Raw genomic sequence first — 20,134 nt, forward strand, 5'->3', positions numbered from 1 at the left:
GGTTATATGATTTGTTCAGAATTACACAAGTAGAAAGGGTCTCCAGGGCCACTGCTCTTTCCACTGCACTACCTAGCTGGTATGAAGAGTATGATAGTATGAAGAGACATGTGATTCCCAAATGGCAGAGAAAATGCTGAGAGGGATGCAATGCTGCATCACAGTGCAATATTTAAAGGGTTTTTTAAATTGGACCCAGAATTTTGTTTTGTTTTTGTTTTTTGAAAGAGATACACAGTTCCAGAAACCCCTCAGGAGAATCAACAGTCATCTCAACATATCTTTGATTTCTAGTTTATCTCTAGAGAAACTGCTTCAATGAACCTCCTTGGGTGAAATCGGACCCTCTCTCTTGGTTTAAACTGGGATATTTTCTTGTTCCTCGCCAAAGCGATATAATTTCTGGCATATTCTAATCAATAGGACTTCTCCAATTTCTACCTGGAGTTTTGATTGAGTAAATAGATTTACTTGATAGTCTATTTTTGATGATCTTTTGTGTAACCAGTGTTTTATAGATAGCAAATAAGCTGGTAAGTAGAAGTTAAAATCTACTTTGTACCTTAAGAATAATAAGAAAGTAGCTTCACTTCTAAATTCAGACCTGAACCCTTAGAACAGAGACATGAAGAAGGCAGATACATATAAATAGACTCCAATATCCTTTAGGAGATAAAAGTAAAGAGACTTCGGCCAATCTGTGCTCCTTAGGCTACCTGTCCCTTCTACCCCAGCTAGCATACAGGCAGTATAAACACTGCCCTCAGCTATCCTCCTCTATGAAGAGGCAGGCTACATGTCAGAAGTTATATCTATCTGGGCCATACACAAGCCACATCTATACATTTGGACAACCTATCTGGGGTTACATATCATATGTTAGTAAATGAGTTAATTTCTAATCTTGGTAAAATTTGCTCCCAATATTTCACAATCCTGGAAGGTAATTTTCTCAAAGTAACAGTATCAGAATAAATGAAAAGGTCTGTTCTTCTTTCTAATGTAAATTGAGTACATACTGAGTTGCATGGGCTCTCAGCAAATTTATTCTTGTATTAATTCAACATATGCTTACAGAGCATCCATTGACTCCAAAACAACATAAGATTAGATTCCACAGAACATTTGAAAAATGAAAAAATAAAAAACAGTTGATGTAGCTTCTGCCTCAAGGACTAATAATATAGTTGGGGATATCATGCATAAATAAAATAACTTGAGGAGCCAGGTTGAAGCACAGTAGTATAACACAATTAGTATCTATTTAAGTGTTAAAAAACTACAAAGAGAGTTTAAATGATAAATAATTTATGCCTGGACAGTGTAGCTAGAATATCTCAAAAGAAGGATTTAAAACAGATTTTCCTGACTCTAAGGTCAGTACTAAATATCCACTACCACCATGGGGCACCTCATATTAGTCCTGCTATAATTAACAAAATATAAATTCATTTAAAATATTAATTTATGATAACTTTTTGTTATCAATTTTCTTAACGTATTAATAAGTTACTATTGATATCCACTTCCAAGAATTATTGTATATCCAGTATTAGATTCTGAGGTCTTGACCTTAGAGTGCAGTCAGAAATATTTTGGATTAATGTCCTCACCTGGCCTTAAAGAAAAAAGTTACAAAAATAAAGTTTAATTAAGCATGTCTATGTCCCCCCCCCAAAAAAAGACAAGTTTACCAACTCCCATGCAGGCACTCAGGCAAATATGGGTATTGAAGGTTTACAGGACCATAAAACATAGATGGGAACTGTTAAATTGACTTATGAGCATCTCATCTTATTCCATAGTTGAATCTACATTCCCAGTCAATCTCCAACCTTAACAATAAAAAATATATCAAAAAAAGGTCCAAAACCTTTGGAGATAGATACTCCAAAAGTAGTGACAGGGATAGTGACCCAATGCACTAAATAAACCTTGCCCAGTAATCCCTAGCATCCCCAGTACTTCCATCAGGTTTATCTCCTTACTATTTTTCCCAGCATGTTCATTCCTCTATCTGTGTCTTTATCTGTACTTTTTACAATATTCTCCTCTGCATGTAGTTCATTAAAGCCTATAGTAAATACAGAATAAAAAATTGATGTGTGTATACATTTTAAATAATAAAGTATATTTTAATATAGTAAAATAATACTTTACTTTCATATGACTAGGAAAGTCTGATATTAAAAAAAATATGTATTCTTTTACCTCTTACATGGAATAGTTATATTTCTTGTCATTCTCATAGAATACTTCAGCAGTGAGTTATAGCTCAGGTATTTATTTTGCTTGGTTGTTTTTCAATCCTGGCCAATTCTTTGTGGCCCTTTTTTGTTTTTTTGTTTTTTATCAAAGATCCTGAAGTGGTTTGCCATTTCCTTCTCCAGTTCATTTTACAGATGAGGAAACTGAGGTAAACAAGGTTAAATGACTTGCCCTCAGTTCCACAGCTATTACGTATCTGAGGTAAGATTTAAACTCAACAAAATGAGTCTTTGTGACTCCAGACTTGGCACTCTATCCACTGAGCCCCTAAGCAGCTCATTAATATATAATGCATCTTGTTCTTATGGATATATATGACTAATTCTCAGTTATTATTTTTTGCTAAAATACATGCAAAAGAAATATTTTGGTTTGTTTGTGGGTTTTTTTTAACAACTTACAATAAATTTCTTTCCTGTTCTGTTCCTTTCTTTTTTGCATTTACCTGTAGGCAAACTTTTTGGTTTCAAGTTGCCTGGTCTGAGGCTCCTGACCTACCGAAAGCAATCCTTACCACAAGAAGATCCAGACGTGGTAGTAATCGACTCGTCTAAGCACAGTGATGACTCAGTGGCCATGAAGCACTTTAAATCCCCTACAAAAGAAAGCTGCAGCCCCTCTGAAGCAGATGACACAAAAGCACTGATACAACCCAGCAAATGTTCTCCTTTAGTTAATATATCAGGACCACTTGATCATTCCTCTCCCAAACGGCAATGGGACCGACTCTACCCTGACATGCTGCAGTCAAGTTCCCAATTAACCCATTCCAGATCAAAAGAAAGTATTTGTAGTATACGAAGGGCATCATCAGTGCATGATATAGAAGGATTCAGTGTCCATCCCAAGAATGTTTTTAGGGACCGACATGCAAGTGAAGGTATGTTTAGAAAAAAATAAGTATATTTTGATATATTCCATGATATCATTTTCTTCTTATGGTTCATTTTAAGTTGAAACCTTGGGCTAGGAGGGGAAACTTTGACAAAAGTTAAAGAGATTTGAAAGTGGTAAGGCATTTTCATAACTATAACTGCTTTCTACTGTGATAAAATGACTTCTGTGCTTTTATTTTCCTGATACTACTAGAAACATTCTCTATCTATCCCATATGGTGTTAATTAATTTATGTTCATTACAAGATACTTTTAGATGATAAACACTGCAATGTACAGTATCATTCATTTTATTACACTTAGCAAATGATTGTATATCCTGTGTGGAAAGAAAGAGGTCAGAGATATTTGGTATCAATACAGACATTCTATTAAACAACTATTTCTAAAAGAAATAGTAAATACAAAGAGGGCCATGAACTAATCAAGTAGATGAAACCATGAAAAAAGAAAAGTCACTTCTATACCTATAATGCATTCCCTAAAATTTAAATCCGTTTCTTCTGTGAAAATTCGTGTTAGGTACCTCCTCAGCAGGAAACTTCCTGATAACTAACCTGCAGACCCTTGGATAAAAGTGATCTCTTCCTCCACAAATGTTTCTGAAACACTTTATTTTAAACTCTTCTTTTACTCTTTCTTAGTTTACCTTCTGAATATGGTATATATACCATATTTCCCATATTAGATTATAATCCCCTTAATGATAAAAATTGAGTCATTTTTCATCTTTATATTCCTGGCATCTAATACAGCACTTTGCACATGCTAAACAATTAATACACTTTAATCAAATTACAAAACTCTGGGTTTGTAATAACATAATGACCCAAATATGTCAATCCTATCAACTCTTCTGCCATAAAATTTATACTGTATTTTATAGTAGGATAAAATATATTTTCAAAATGAATTTTTTAAATTATTGACACATTCTATCTTTTTTCAAAAGAGTTAATGTGGATCAGACAGAAATATTTCCTAAGGTCCAGGATACTGTATTAATTACTGTATGAGGATATAAAAATAAAAACTCAACCAACTCTTCTTCAACAACTCACCTCTCCCCCAGGCATCTTATAATATAATTGGAAAATCAGAAAAAATTCAAATACATAAGAGCAAATAGCCACAAAAGAACAATAAAAACTTACCAAAGTTCAAATTAACAACTTAAAAACTAATTAATCCCAATTCAATAAAGTAATATTTTATGATAATTCTTACATAGACAAAACTTGCACTAATGGATTTAAAAAAGAATTAGTAAGCAAGTAAAATACTATATTTAATAATTAAATTTTTGTTAGAATACTGCTAAAACCATTTTATTATTGTCCATTTACATACACTTACTACACTAGTTAAAATAAGATTATTTTATATTAATTAAAGCAAGCTACATAGTACCTCTTCTAGAAATAGCAACATGGCTGATTCTGATAATTAACTTAGTAATATAATTAGGAAAACTCAAACTTAATAGTTTGAAATTCAAATTCTTTACTAAGTCAGAGTGGTCTAGAGTCATAAATACTAGGCTGATAAACTTAGGTTTGTTTGATCAAGGGAATGACATTGGAAAGAATAGAGAAGGTAGATTATTCTAACATCTCTCTTTTCAAATAATTATAGATAGTTATCTAGCAAGGTATTAAAGCAATCCAGACATGATAGACATAGGAACCTATGTAAGAATAATTAGAAAGGTAAAGGGAAATGGAGCTGTGCAGTTTATAAGGAATAAATTAAATTTACAGATAAATTGGAGGTGGGAGTAGGGAAGACAGAGAAGATTCCAAAATGACATCGATTTCAAAATCAAGTCTAGGTTTAGGAGAGGAAGTACTACTTAGGGTACAGATGTTGAGTAATGGGGAAATTAGAAAAGTATGTTGGTCAGGGGAAAAATTGATTGTTGCAGCATTTTTGAGAAAATACATTTGGAATTTTAGTGAGATGTTTATATAAAGAAGTCCAAGAAACTAGAAATCTAATCCTGGAGGGAAAAAAATGAGTAACTGAAGTTACTCATGTCCATTTGAAAAATTATCTGCAAAACAACATTTGAAATCTTTATTAAAATCATTTAAGTGAATTAGATTCCCTTGTTCCTACCCTCAAAGAGTAATGGTTTAAGAGCAAAAGGCTTATAAGAAATCTGGGTTAACAACTGTAAAAGTTTGAAAAGATTGGTGAAAATGGAGAAATCAGAGGAGATGGGACCCTTAGTCAAAGGATAAGAAGTAAGGAAAATTCAACAACACAGGAAGCAAGGGAAGGCAGATTTGCAGAAAAAGATAATAGCTATACTTGCTACATTGAAACTACTCTTCTCAGTTGTAGAATAGTGAAAGAGGAAGAAAAGATCATGGTTAATAACAAACTGGAAACTTTAGCACATTAAACCTTACAAGTCAATCACAGAACCAGGGATTACACAATCAATTTGCCACTTTATCAAATGAAATGACCAAAATAAACAAAAACAATCAGATAACTAGCCTAGAATCCCAGTGTTAGAAACAATTTTTCCAAATAGCAGCCCACTGCATAGCCGCAGACTTTTTAAAAAAATTTTGATTAAAGCCTAATTTTTATTGGATTTTTGGGCTCCCCATAAATGTTGTTATTGACATGATTAAATTCTTTTTTAAATAACTTATTTAATATTTTATATAGGTCTCTGCATAAGCCAGTAATTACCACTGTTTGAAGACAGATTTAGCAGATCTAATAGTCCATTTGTTTTCATGCCTCCCTTTTCTTCCCCCCTCTTTTCCCTTCCAGAACTTCCCAATCATTCTCTAAAAGTATATCTTTCACTTGCAAGAGTCTCTCTTGTCATCACTACTGTGGCGATAGAATGATAAAAAAAAAAAAAAGAATACATTTTATTCTGCTCTTGTACTATTGAGCATTTGTAGCTACTCCTAAATAGATTAAAATAAGATTGACCAACCTTCATAAGACTATGTTCTTTGAAATCTTTTAAAAACTGTTTCATTTCTAAGGGAAATAGAAAAACTTTTTACTGACTTCTTTGTGGATCAATGTTTTATCCTTTTAATATAATTGTAGAAAATGTTGAATCTCCTAGTACAGTTGATTTTCACTTTTGATAACTAATTTTGCCAAACTTCTCTGCTTATATGCGATGTATTTTCATCTCTTAATTCCTTTTTCTAGTGACAAAATGGTTTGGGAAAATAAATGATTTGCAAATAATTTAAAACAGCTTCAGAATAGAAAGCTAAATATATACCAGCAGCTCGAGTAAACACAGTTCAAATGGAAGTGGTCATCCTCTGTAACTCATATACTCATCCTCCATTAACTGTTCTATGTATTTGCAATTTATGGTCCAAAAAGAGAGGAAAAGAGTTGGCAGCTATACCTCAATTCCATTTGTACATTGAAGTACAAGGACATATTTAGTTTTACAATTCAATAGACTGAACATTTGCTATTGAAATTGTTTTAATTTATTTTGATATAACTTAATGTTTTATATGTCCTTAATTTTAGAATCTATCTCGATGTTTTACACATGCTTAGTAGTAATATAGATATTGCCAAAATGTTGATCTTTTTTAAAATCTTGGATATATTTGGCTAATATTGAAATAAATAATTATTTCAAGTGTAATTTAATGACACAGGCAAAATACAGTTATAATATTAGTGGAAGATTTTCTCTGTTTGAAAGCTGCCTGAAATCTTTCCATATATATTTTGTCTTGACATACTGAATTTATCACCTAGGACACAGTGGGAACTTAGTCACTATTAAGATATCAAATGTATTAAGCAATTACAAGGGACTTTTTCAAAAATATAGTTGACAAATATTTTGATATAATTTAGTGTTTTATATGTCCTTAATATTAACACAATGACTATTAAACACTTGACATCAGTCCATTTACTAAAGTATGTTGGAACTATGCAATTTCCTTAAAGTACGAATAATTCAGTACAAATGGACACAAATATGGAGTCAAATGGGTATATCCATACTTAACAAATGTTTTCAAAGCATTTAATAACAAAATATAGCTGCCAAAAATAAATATTAGTTTGAAGTATATAGTACTATATAGTCTTTCTTCCTACATATATTTTAAGTGCTGTTTCAGGAAACATTGGCATTTAACACATAACTGGATTAATATTTTTGCAATGAAACTATTGCCAATTGAGAAAGTCATTCTCCATATTAGCATAATCAGACTTCTTTGAAAAAATAAAGTCATATGAATGCTCTCTAAAATGAAAACTTTACAGTATCAGATGAATTTAATTTAAATTAGTTGTCTTTTTGCATGATTGAAGAATAGAAATTTGTGCTAATTCCAATCAATTCTAATCTATTGCATTCTGGGTTTTTTATATGTTTTACAATGATACAAAATGCAGCTTTTAGTCTCCTTTTTATCTTTCTCTCCTTTTCTTTATTCTTACAATGCTGAATACAGACAATGGTCGCCATGTCAAAGGTAAAGTACAAGTATAGATTTTGTTATCTGATGCTTAAAGAGCCATGTTATTCGGCATGTTACCTTACCTGTATATGACCTGTATAATATCCCATTCTCATGCTGACCTCTATAGGGCCAGGCATGTTAGTGAAGTAGTTTAAAGTTTGGCTTGATTTTCCTAGAGGCATAATGTACTCCACTAAGTCATTGTAAGTCAGTACTTACTAGAAGAATGAGAATAAATTGACAATGGCGCATCTGAAAAAGTTAAGATATTTAATCTAATTCCACTGGGAAGGAGGCACATAGATCTGTTTCACATATGAAACAGTTGAGTAGACAAAAATGGCGGGAACAGACCTCCATGATAGTCTCTTCATTTATTCCTCTTTTGTTTCCTTAAAACTAGTTTCTCGTTCCTGGATGGCAGGGGGTATGGTTTTAAGCTTAATGTAGTAGTAAAATGTGCATGCATCACATTCATTTCTTGATATTCAATATCACCTTTAAATAGTTTTTAATTGCATCCATAATTAGTCTCAAATCACTGATAATAACTGGAAAAACAATAAGGTAAAGGCAATTCTGCCATACCTAGTGAATTTGGATTTGATTAAAATTTGGAGTTTTTTTTTCCATTTTTTTATCATATCTCATTAGATACAAGGTGTCACAAAAGATAATAACAGCATTGCTTATTGTTAAATTGAAAACTGTTTTGTCATTTTATCTGTGAGGTCATGCATGCAACTAAATATTGTGAATATTGTAATAAGTAATCTTCCTTTGGTGCATGTGTATTGCATGAGAAAATTTTATAAAGTAGCCATTCCTGGTTTGCTGAAAAGTCACTATTTTGGCTTCTTGTGAATATCAGTGATGCTCTGTAAAGTGTACTTTTGTTTATTTTTCACTCTTATGCATTCAATGCTGGTAAAGATTTTAGATAATAAGCACTGCAGATTGAAGACTGTACTACAAAAAGGCTAATTTTGAACAAATGGAAAATGTAACAGAATTCCCCCACCATGATTTTATCCAAAAACTTTAGAATTTGAACTGAAAGGATTACCTGAAATAGTGGGATAGTGTTTCAATCTCTATGGCAAATTCAATCCTCAGTCTATCCACTGTGACTGTCAACAAGGAGGCCAATTAGTGTCAATTAGGATAAGAGTTTTTTGTGACTATAATTCAGGCATTACCCCGAAACCAACATTATACTGGCAAATAGGACTAACTTTTAGTGCCTGTCAAATTGGGCTATATTTAAACAAGTATCTCCTTTGCATTTTAATAATTAGCAATAAGCTCATGTCTCTCCTCAATAAAAAGAAACATAACTTCATTATTGTTTCAAGAATAAATAGTTCAGATAGTCAATATGCACAGACTTCTATCATAATGTTGTTTCTGTTTTCCAACTAATTCATTTTGTTCTTCAAATTTTTTCAGTGTTACTTAATTTCATTCCCTATTTTAAATAAATTAGGCAGTTTCCCATATAGCTTTTGACTCTCTTTTTCTACAGCTGTATCATGTAAGAGATTTTTATTTAATTACTTTTATTTAAACATTTTAATAAATTTTTATCTTGAGATATGAAAAATTAATTGAAAGATAAATATAAATACAGGTTCTTATTATATCCAATATTCATTGGATTGAATCATCATAGCATAAGTTTTTAAAACTGCTCAGTAAGGTTTAAGTGGTTATTTAAGTTTTCCCTGAAGTAGCTAGTTACAATTGTCCCTCACAGAAAAATTTGCAAAATAGGGTTTCTGGCTTCCCCAAAATGGATTTAAGGATTATATAATTTAAAACAAGGCCTAATAATAATTTTAAATGATAGCTAATAGGTGACATTTTCATAGTGCTTTGAGGATTACAAAGCATTTTCCAAATATAAACTCATTTTGTCCTCATAACAAACCTGAAAAGGAGTGCTATTATTAGCCCCATTTGACATATGAGGAAACTGAGGCAGAAAAATCTTCAGTGACTTGCCTGGAGTCACACAACTAGTAGGGGTCTGAGACTAGATTTCAACTCTGACCTTCCTGATTCCATGTACAGCACTATATCCTTCTGTTCAACCTAATTACCTCAAATCAATTTTGATATTGATTAATAAAACCCAGACGTGTGACAATATTATTTTAAAAGCTAGTGTCATAAAGAAACTTTATTTGCTGGCAACAATCAGGCAAGGGCTTGGAAGAATGCCAGGTTAATCTTATATGTTTCTATCCAGGCAATACACTTGTTAGTTATATGCAAAACACCATGAAGGGGTTGTTTATATTTTTTAAATTAAAGCTATCCAAAGAAAATTACTCCATTGTCTTCTGCAGCTTTGTTAGAGGATCTTCTGACCCACAAAACTAACCTAAGTCCTTTTTGCCAGAATTTAATTTCCTTTCCTCTTAGTGTATCTTCAATGTACTCAAATACTAACTGGTCACTACTATTTACTATAATAGCCCTTTAATTTAAATACAATTATTAAATCAGTGCTCAACTTTTGCTTCTAAAATTAATTTATTCCAACTTAACTTTTTTCTCATAAAATCTATTCATTATCTTTAATAAACTGAAATGTTTGATGCTACCATTCCCTCAAAATTAACATGCCATAATCTGTAAAGATTTCACCATTCTCAAAACAAATGGAAGGATTATTTCATTAATTTTGAATATAACTATATAAACATTATATTCATTTTTGGAACATATCACAGACTATTCAACTTCTAATCCTGTTTGAATTATTCATTTCCTTCTATGTAACTGCATCATCAATGCTCATGTTGACTATTTGTTATTTGGATCACTGATAAAATATCTGATCTGAGAGTTTTTATCATTGAATCATTGATAACCTTTGAAGCCATTATTCTTAATTGTTATGCACTGTCTAACAGTGGAATAGCTATTTACCAAACTTGCCTAAATCTCTAATATAGAACAAAAATAAAAGGCGTACTCATTAGTTATTACAGTTTTCACCTTTTCTAACTAAGAATGACATGACTATCCTCAGTAGAAACAGGTTGATTTAGACTTTTCACAAAGGCTGCTAGCTACTTGCAAATTGATGACTTAGGCTCTTCAATATCTCATCTGCTTACACTACATATTAGCCACTATATACATTGAATAAAATTCAATCAAAATTACATAGCAATTTCTTCCAGGCTCTTTCCAAGTGTTACCCTGATTGGTATGTATGCTTATAGGTGTTCTTTCTCTATAATTTTTTTTAAGAAAGGCCCTATTTCTATTTTTCTGATAATAAGGCTGTCCAATTAAATAATGCTGTGATAACTTCAGAAAAAAAAAAACCCCTGTGTGCCCAATATGACTCATCCTTAAATGTGATGGTTTGAGTAGTTTAGTTTAACTTATTTCTATCCCACCACCATGCACAGGCTTTGATTCTGATTATAGTTTATTTCTTAAGGAAAAAAAATTGTAAAGAAACACTATGTCCTCAGCTATGTTTCCTTTCTTATACAACGAGGATATTGTTTTTAGTCTTCCTTCAATATCTGGTGAATCTAAGTAGCATTTTAGTATTGCACTTAAACAGCCTTAAGTAAAATATCCTTTTAGATTTTTTTCTCTAAACCTTTAGATTTGGTTTCTCTAAGTGTGGATTTTTTTATTCAAACCCTTGAACCTGGCCAGTTTTATACTTCATCAGACATTTGTACCATATTTCAAACCTCCATTCAGCTATTGGGTTTTTTTTAATTAAATTTCTTGTTTTCCAACATCTCCTAATACATTAGGCAATTGGGTCTTTTGAACTGATAATTATTTCTCTAAAGAATACTAGACTCTCTGATATTCCTTTGTCTTTTGGTATGTACTCATCTTTCTTTTGCCCTAGGTTGGTAGGAGTTCATTTTGTTTAAATTCATCCCCTCAGCTACTCAGGTTACTCTCCTTTCTTTCATTATCATCCAATCCTCTGAGGTCTTGATTCTGAGGTACTTGATTACTCTGAGGTCTTGTGGTAAGACTGCCTTTCACCTTTCATTACCCAACCATGTCATTTCTGAAAACAGAATTAGGAAGTAGGAAGCTCTGACTTCTGATTTCCAGCTTTTGAATTCAATTGCTTTGTGGCCACATATTTTTTGCATCAGATTCCTCACATCTTAAATGAGGATTATAAAGTTACCCAGGTTCTTGTTGAAGAAATTAATTAATGTTTTTAAAAAGTTTTAAGGCTAAATAACCTTTAAGCCAGTTCATTTCCTTTTGTAGGTTTTCAAAAACTTTAAAATAGCCACATTTGAATGCAAAATTAATTTTTAAGTAAGCATGTAGTGTGAAGTATTAAATTAAATTTTGGTTTATAGAAAATGTCTTTATTTGACACAAGGTCCAACAAATCTCTTTAACTCAAGACTTCTTTAAGTGCAAACAACAGGTTTAATATCTTAATATTTTAGCAATATTAAAATCCATCTCCTAGATCTGAATTTTTGAATATGGGTTCTATGGATAGATTTTGGAGGTTCATGGATTAGAAAAGAAGTAAAACCATTGTTTTCACTTATCTCTCATCATTTCCTTCAATTATTTAAAAACATTGTCCATAAGATTATATCAGCTTCCCCAGACTGTCAAAGAGCTCCATCACACACTCAAAAAAGTCAAAGAATCCTTACTATAACTTTAGATGAACAAATTAAATATATGTGATAATTGTCAGGAATCTGTATGTGAGATGCTAAGAATAAAATCTATAAGACAAAAAGAATTTACTACTGAGGAAAAGATCTCTTCCATAAATATTATAAGCCAAACCACCTTTAGCATAAAAGACATAGATTAGAAAAAAAACATAATCTATGTCTGAGAAACAAACAAAAAAATTCAACCCCCTTTTTCACTTATCATAAATATTTCAATTATGGTATTTGAGGAACTAGGATCTGTTATAGAAACAAAGTGAAAAGATTGGCAGTGCCGTGCTCCTTTTTATCCATCACACGTGAGACAATTCTATTTATATAGCAGTGTCTTGATTCACATGTATAAGAACCCCTTAAAGAGTGGTGCTAGACAGTCAATGTGACAACTAAAATTATAAACATTCTATCAAAAAATTTCAAGCTATTTAGTAAAACAAGAACATTTTCTTGGACCACCCATCTTCCCATAAATCCTGGTCCAGAGCCTTATCAGTAATCAAATTTTTCTTTTGCTATAGACTAGAAGTTTGAGGGGACTAGAACAGATTAGCCACAAAGAAAAAAATGTTATGAAAGCCACAAATGTCACAACTTGGGTCATGATAGAAATTGTCCCAGTTCTTGAATTTGATCTTACAAAACTAACAAAAATACATACATACATTTATATACACATAAATATGTAAACGGAAATAAATTGGTACTATGTAATGGGGATTTCTCTAACGACCATAAATGAGATTACTGTCAGAAGCTTGTCACAAGAATAGATTAATTTGAGGCCATTTCTCCTCCTATTTCAATCCTTGTCACATGAATGCAAATGAGAGTCAGAATCTATATGCAAATTATAACATTCTAGGCAATATATGCCAGGATATTGCAATGGAATACATCATGGTGACAGACCTGACTGTCACCATGAATGAAATTCAGTAAGTGAAGAGATCCAACTAAGAAGAAACACACTGCTTTATTTTAATAAACAGCTATTCTGTTAAAATTACCTAGATCTTTCATAGTAAGCTTAATATCTTGTGATTTCCTCTGAGTTTAGTTATAAACACATTTTATATAGACTTATAATTTATAGGTAGGTTTTTTTTTTATTTTTTACATGACATCAATACAGAATTGATTGTTCATTGTAATCTACAGTACTTGCTCTGCAAATCAAAACCTAAAGTCTTTATACTAATACATACCTAATGTATGTAAAATGCATTAAAAGCCCCCAAGTTCTGACATAATTCTTAAAGGAAAAGCTAGTAACATAAATTAAGATATTCAGACTCAGAATTATTCTCAGATATATATGTTATAGTTTCATTGTTGAAATCTATACACCAATAAGACATTACTCATGAATGATCCTCCTGCCTATTTGCTATTAGAAAAAAAAAATAACAATGGACAAAGATAGTAGCCTTTTGCATCAGAAAACCCTATAGACACCCTGGGTATGCAGCAGAGCATATAGGAAAAAAAAGGAAAAGTATATCTAGACACACTGGAAAGGAGGAAATAAGTGAGTAATGAGCCAAAGTTCTCTAAAACATCTCAGTGCACTGTGAGGATAAGAGAGATGATGTATGTGGCACTTACCTCAAGCATTTCCTCTAAGGTAATAACATCTTATCTAAGAAGCTAAGGATGGCAGCAATATCTATCTAGTTTTCTCAGATGCATGGCTCCTCAAGGAGTTTCAATCTTAAATCCAGATAGAACCATAACAAAAAGGGAAGAAAAGAAAAATTCTACAAAAAAACTAGATTTCTCCACTATGGGGACACCAATTATTCCATACACTCCCTATCATCTATTTCATCTACAATGAACCCAAACTCTTTGCTCTTGGCTATTTTGAGCTTGCCCATCCTAAAGGATGACATCTGCTTGTTTGGAGCACTTTGAAGCCTTGATCTATGGAGAGCTGAAAATATATAAGGTGTTTAGCCAGCTTATTATTTCTCCTCAGACTCTGATTGGGAAGTTACATCAAACAAACATCTAGAGCACAAGGGCCATAGGATAATAAGAGGAAAGGAATACAAATCTGGCCTAGAGCATGTATGGAATTTCCATACTTGATATATTTTCTCCTTAAGCAAATTCTTCCTTGATTCATATCCATGATATGAATGGATAATAATGAGAGATTCAGAAGAATATTTGAATTCAGAATTTGACCAATAAGATCCAATTGGGTTTTTCTATTTTATTTCAATCTTGAACAAGAAGAAAGAGTTAAATCTGCCATCTACTATCTAAATCCAGTGCCAGGGCCAAATTCTGGTCCCTGGTACATGCAGCATCCAGGATGGCAAAAAAGTGACCCAAAATCCCATAGTTGGGTAATAAGTCATTAAATTTAATCTTACCTGAGTTAAATATATATGTGATATAGCTAAATAGTGTTTAGAACTATCCATTTCTTCTATTCTGTTCTAATATTACCTACTATATATAAATGCTTTCTGATTTTTTAGGGCCTTTTAATCATATCAAGTCAAGTCTACTGGGATCCACATCTGATTCAAATCTCAACAAATACAGCACCATCAACAAGATTCCTCAGCTCACTTTGAATTTTTCAGATGTCAAAACTGAAAAAAAGAACACATCCCCTCCTTCTTCTGACAAAACAATTATTGCACCCAAAGTTAAAGATCGAACACACAATGTAACAGAGAAAGTCACACAGGTAGGTACACTTTATAATCAACTTCCATTGACTCTTTTGTTCTTTCTCTTTGTGCATTGCTTTGTTATATGTGAAATACATTTCTCTCCAACATAATCAGGATCAGTAGTAAATACCTACCTTTTATCTATACTCCCATTTATCCCAATATACTGGATAGTCCTTTTTACATCACAAAAATGATTCTGGATAATGAAAGTTGATGATTTATAAAACTTAGCCAAAATGGGTTAAATAGAAATTATCTGGAGGTGTTTTAATTTATTTTGTTGTACTTAATATGGTTTTTATCAAGCTTTGATATTTGTTGTTTTATTCCCAATCATCCTAATGAAGGATTCTGTTTTAATGTTATAAATTCTTCTACAAAAATCCTAGTTAACTAATTAATTAGACAATTGTTTTGGGGCCAAACCAATTATTCCTTGGTGTAATAAGCCCCCAAGCAGGGAACTCCTGCTAATGTAGATAGGAAATATATTTGGAACTTGTAATCTTAAAGTTTCCTGAGTCACTGAAAAGTTAAATGATGTTCCCTGGGAAACACAGTCAACACATATTGGGGAGGGTTTAAACTCAACTGCTCCTGATTTTTAGGTCACTCTCTGTTCATCCACATTCATCTATTTTCTCCATAGTGGCTCTCAAATGAAGATACACATACATATGTGTGTATGTGTATATACACAGACATAAGTATACATATGCATATATGGATATGTATGCATATATATCTGCACATGTATATATTGCTTTTTGCTATTGTATCTGTAACATTATGGATAGTCAGACTTCATTAATTCAGAATGAATCTTAGATAATTTAGTAAAAAAAATTAAATAATATTTCTTTTAAAATAGAGTTCTATAATTTCCAAGTACATAGAGTCATATGAACTAGGTGTAAAGGAGATCACGGACTATTTATAGAGTTAAAAAAAATAAAATAAGTGCTTTGAAATTATTTTGTCATTATGTAAATGTTAGATATTATTAATTAACTCTTAGATTTCTACTATAAAGTCATGTAAAATAACTGGGCCACATTTTTAGGACCCACATATAACTGGTAAGTGCCTGAATGTATACAGTATAATTAGGCAAGACCTAAAGGAATTAAAGATTAGAGCAAAGTCATCTTTTTTAAGTTATTAGACTTTTCTTGCCCTTGATCAAAGATTTCTAAGGGTATTTTGCATATATATATATATATATATAAAGAGTGTTATTTTACCATAAGGGCAATATTTATTTGATGTGTTTAATAATTATTATTTCACTGTGTGACCCTGGGCAAGTCATTTAATCCAAATTGCCTCATTCCCCCCCCAAAAAAAAATAATAATTATGCCTTCAAATAATAATGTTATTGACATTATTTTCTTATTACATAAATATTGTAATTTAAAATCTTAAAGATCTATTAATTGAATTTGCAATGAATTTTAAATGTTACCTGCAAACAATGGAACAGAAAATAAGAGAAAAGAGATCATTAAAGGAAAAAAGAATGGGAAGAAGTACTACAGGGTAGCTACAAAGTAATATAAAAACAAATCTATAGAGCAACAATTTCTACATTTAATGCGCTCTATCAATTTCCTTAATGTTTCTTTAGTGAAGGAGAAGTCCTTCATGGTATTTAGAGATAATCCAATTAACCTTTTCAGTTTACAAATGACTAAACTAAAGATCATTGAAGTTATATGACTTTTCTAAGCTCACATAGTCTATAAATTGCAAAGGCATCATTTGAACCCAGATCTTCTGACTTCAATTTCAGTTTTCTTCCCTTAATATTACATCTGTGTAGTTCTCTTCTCTGATCTTGGAACCCATGTTCTAGAAATGCTTTCTTACATTTTATCATGGTTTCATTTTATCTTCTTTGAGGGTGCAATAACAATCATTGTCTAACTATTGTATAGCATTAATTTTTCTTTTACAAAAGTTTCTCATTTGAACATCAAACTTGTGAGGTAGGCAAAATAAAGCTCATTATTCCCATTTCATTTATGAGGAAAGTGAAACTGAGTTTGAGAAGCCTGTCCATGATTTTCACATCTAGCAAATGTCAAAACAGCCTGAAGTCTGTTTCCTGATATAAGAACCTGGAATCTCAATTTGTTCATCAATGAAATGAAAGTTTCAGACCTGAAAGGTTCTAAGAAATCTTCTTCTCTAGATTTGCAATTCTGTGAAACTATTTTTCTGCTATGTTGAAGCTGATATATAGTGACATTTAATTCCATTCATACACCTCTGCATAAAAAGATCCTTAGTTGTCATTTTTTTCACTCTGATGTTCAGAAGAACCAAAAACATATGGGAAGAAAGAGTTGAAAGAATGAAAAAAGCTACTTTGTTTGCTATCTATTCTATGGTGCTGAAGTTCCTCAGTAGAGGAAAGAATCCCCAACTATAGCTACCTCACCAGGGATGGCACAACAAAACAAAAAGCAAATTGCATAGCTGCTTGAACTCCTGAATTTCTGAGGCTGGTTCGTTTCTAGTCAACAGCATAGGAGCATTATAGAGTTATAGTTAGAGGTTTGCTGGTAAATATTTAATATTGGCTCTTGGGATGGGAGGAGGTGTGCATAGAATATACTTTCAAATTTAATCTGAATTATTAAATTTTTCTCCATCGCTTTCTTAAGTCCAGACAATAAAAAAAACAACAAGCCAATCCCTCATTTGTAGCATTTACCAATTTCCATGACTAACATTGAACATTTAACAATCAGCTCAAGTCTATAAGATCTAGTACTACCACAACTCTTCTATGGTGCTTTTTTTTCAGTTTTTATGTTTAGATTACATAAGTAATTATGCAATTATATAATAATATTACAAACTATGCTTTGAAATGTTGCCTTTACTGATACACTAGTCTTTCTATAACCCTAGATTATATCTGTGGTAAATTATAAAATGTAAAATTTGTGAGATTGGAATTTAGGTGTGTGGGAAACTTGAAATATATGACAAGAACTTTTTAGTGTTTTCTAGTATTTAACAGATAACTGTTACCTCCTAGTGATTTATATCTGGTGAAAATTCATTTGTCTTGCTATAGAAAGTATAATGGAATGGATTTTTTAAGTTTTGATCCAAAAGTTTATTTTCTCATTTACAAATTTGAGTTTTGTAATAAAAAGCAATTATGTATTAGAAATTTACTTCTCTATTTCATAACCCCTCTGCAGGAGATCTGAGCCAACAACCTAAGTTAGAAGGTCTAGACAGAAGGATTGGATGTCACTACCCACTGCGACTAGCATGCTAATCCTCTACTGATATAGAACTGGCTTTGAAGGTAGAAAGAGATGAGGTCATGGCCCACTCTTATATATTTTGGCTATATGATCCTGAGCCAAATCACTTAAGTTATCAGAGTTTCAGAGAAAAGTAAAAGAACATAACTTCAAAAGAAAGTTCCAGAGTCCTTTGTTTGAAGGAATCATTCAGATTAAGTCATTTTATTGAATCACAGCTCCAGGCTCTCTCCTATCTTTTTGTGATTATAAAATATCAGTATCTATGTATCCAATAAACATACATCATACAAAATGTAAGGTCAATAAACATAAAATTTAAAATATATACACAGTCCACTTGGTGATTATTTACTTATGACAAGTTACTCATGACTTTTTAACACTCCCTCCTGAATTGAAATTCAGAATTATGTCCTATTCATCACAGCTATTTTTCTATTTCCTAGTACAGTTTGCTACATAGATAATTAAATGTTTATTGAACAAATGAATCAATCAATGAGTGATTTGTGATGGATAAAAAATTCATACAAAGTACAATAAGACATAATTATAGTACAAACATATAGACATTATTAAAGTACAAAAGACATAAAGATTATTAATAGTTAGGAATGAAACATTATTATTAATTGAGAGAGAATAAGACTGAGGCATAGAGGCAGCTAGTTGGTGTAGTGGATAGAGCACCAGCCCTGAAGTTAGGAAGACCTGAGTTCAAATCTGGTCTCAGTCATTTAAAACTTCCTGGCTGTGTGACCCTAGGTAAGTAACAACCCCAATTGTTTAGGGGGAAAAAAGACTGAAGCATATAAATGAAAAATTAGGGTATCATTATAAACATTATCACCATTATAAGCAACACATATTTGTGAAATGCCTATTATGTGCTTGACCCTTGAGTAAGTGCTTTGGACATAGTATAGTATAACACAAAGCTTCTTCAACTTTTGGTTGCAACCCCATATGGGGTCATGTAACTGAATGTGAAGGCCATGAAATTATGATTTATTATCAGTAAATGTTTGATTTGTATACTTATATACCCAGGATCAAGTAAAAATTTCTTGGACAAAAAGGGATCATAAGTGGAAAAAGTTTAAGAAGCCCTTGTATAAGACATGGGACTCTGACCTTAAGAAGTTTATAATCTCATTGGGAAGAAGATTACAAGCATTAAAAAATAATAATAATAAAGATCCATACAAAGTAGCATATGATAAATGCCAAATAACTGGTATATACAATAATTTATAGTAGAACATATAAAAAGGACCTTACTCATCTTCCTACAAGACTGAGTAGAGGTTGAACTTGACTATTAAGACTCATTAGAGGTTGAACTTAACTGGATTGCTAGGTATGGGTATAGCTATTACAACTTAAAAGCACTTTAAAAACAAACAATAGGCAAACAACAATATTTATTAAGTTTTTACTATTTATCAGGTCTTTCTACATACCGGGGACATACACATATGCAAAAATAAAGACAATCCCACTTTTAAGGCATTTACATTTTAATGAGAGAAAACAACTTTCTAAAAGGAGCTGAAAAGTATGGGGAGAAGGGAGAGGTACACATTACCTCCCTACCATTTAATACATAGTATTAAAATTCAGATAGTTAAAAGCTGGGAAAGTAAGTGAAAGTTAACTGGTTTGAATCTTTCCCAAAAATGACAGCTCTAATAAGAATTCTCCAGTGAAAGAAGAAGCCGGCATGATAGTGGGATATTCAAAAGGAGAAATATGGATGTGTCACGATGAGAAGTCCTAACACACTGAGAAAA

At 31.8% G+C, this 20,134-nt stretch overlaps 1 protein-coding gene across 3 annotated transcripts in view; it reads left to right on the forward strand.

Moving 5' to 3' along the window:
• Nucleotides 1–20,134, forward strand: part of KCNH7 (potassium voltage-gated channel subfamily H member 7) — a 605,555-nt gene that overhangs the window by 422,738 nt on the left and 162,683 nt on the right. For 2 of the 3 annotated variants that reach the window (XM_031960570.1, XM_031960571.1), the window contains exons 4-6: nt 2,720–3,148; nt 7,643–7,663; nt 14,847–15,061. In XM_031960570.1, coding sequence (XP_031816430.1) covers nt 2,720–3,148; nt 7,643–7,663; nt 14,847–15,061 — 665 coding nt within the window. The remainder of the gene's footprint in view (nt 1–2,719; nt 3,149–7,642; nt 7,664–14,846; nt 15,062–20,134) is intronic. The other variant, XM_031960572.1, reaches the window with a different exon arrangement.

This window comes from Sarcophilus harrisii, chromosome 3 (genome assembly GCF_902635505.1).
Source record: "Sarcophilus harrisii chromosome 3, mSarHar1.11, whole genome shotgun sequence".
In the NCBI taxonomy this organism is placed as follows: Eukaryota; Metazoa; Chordata; class Mammalia; order Dasyuromorphia; family Dasyuridae; genus Sarcophilus; species Sarcophilus harrisii.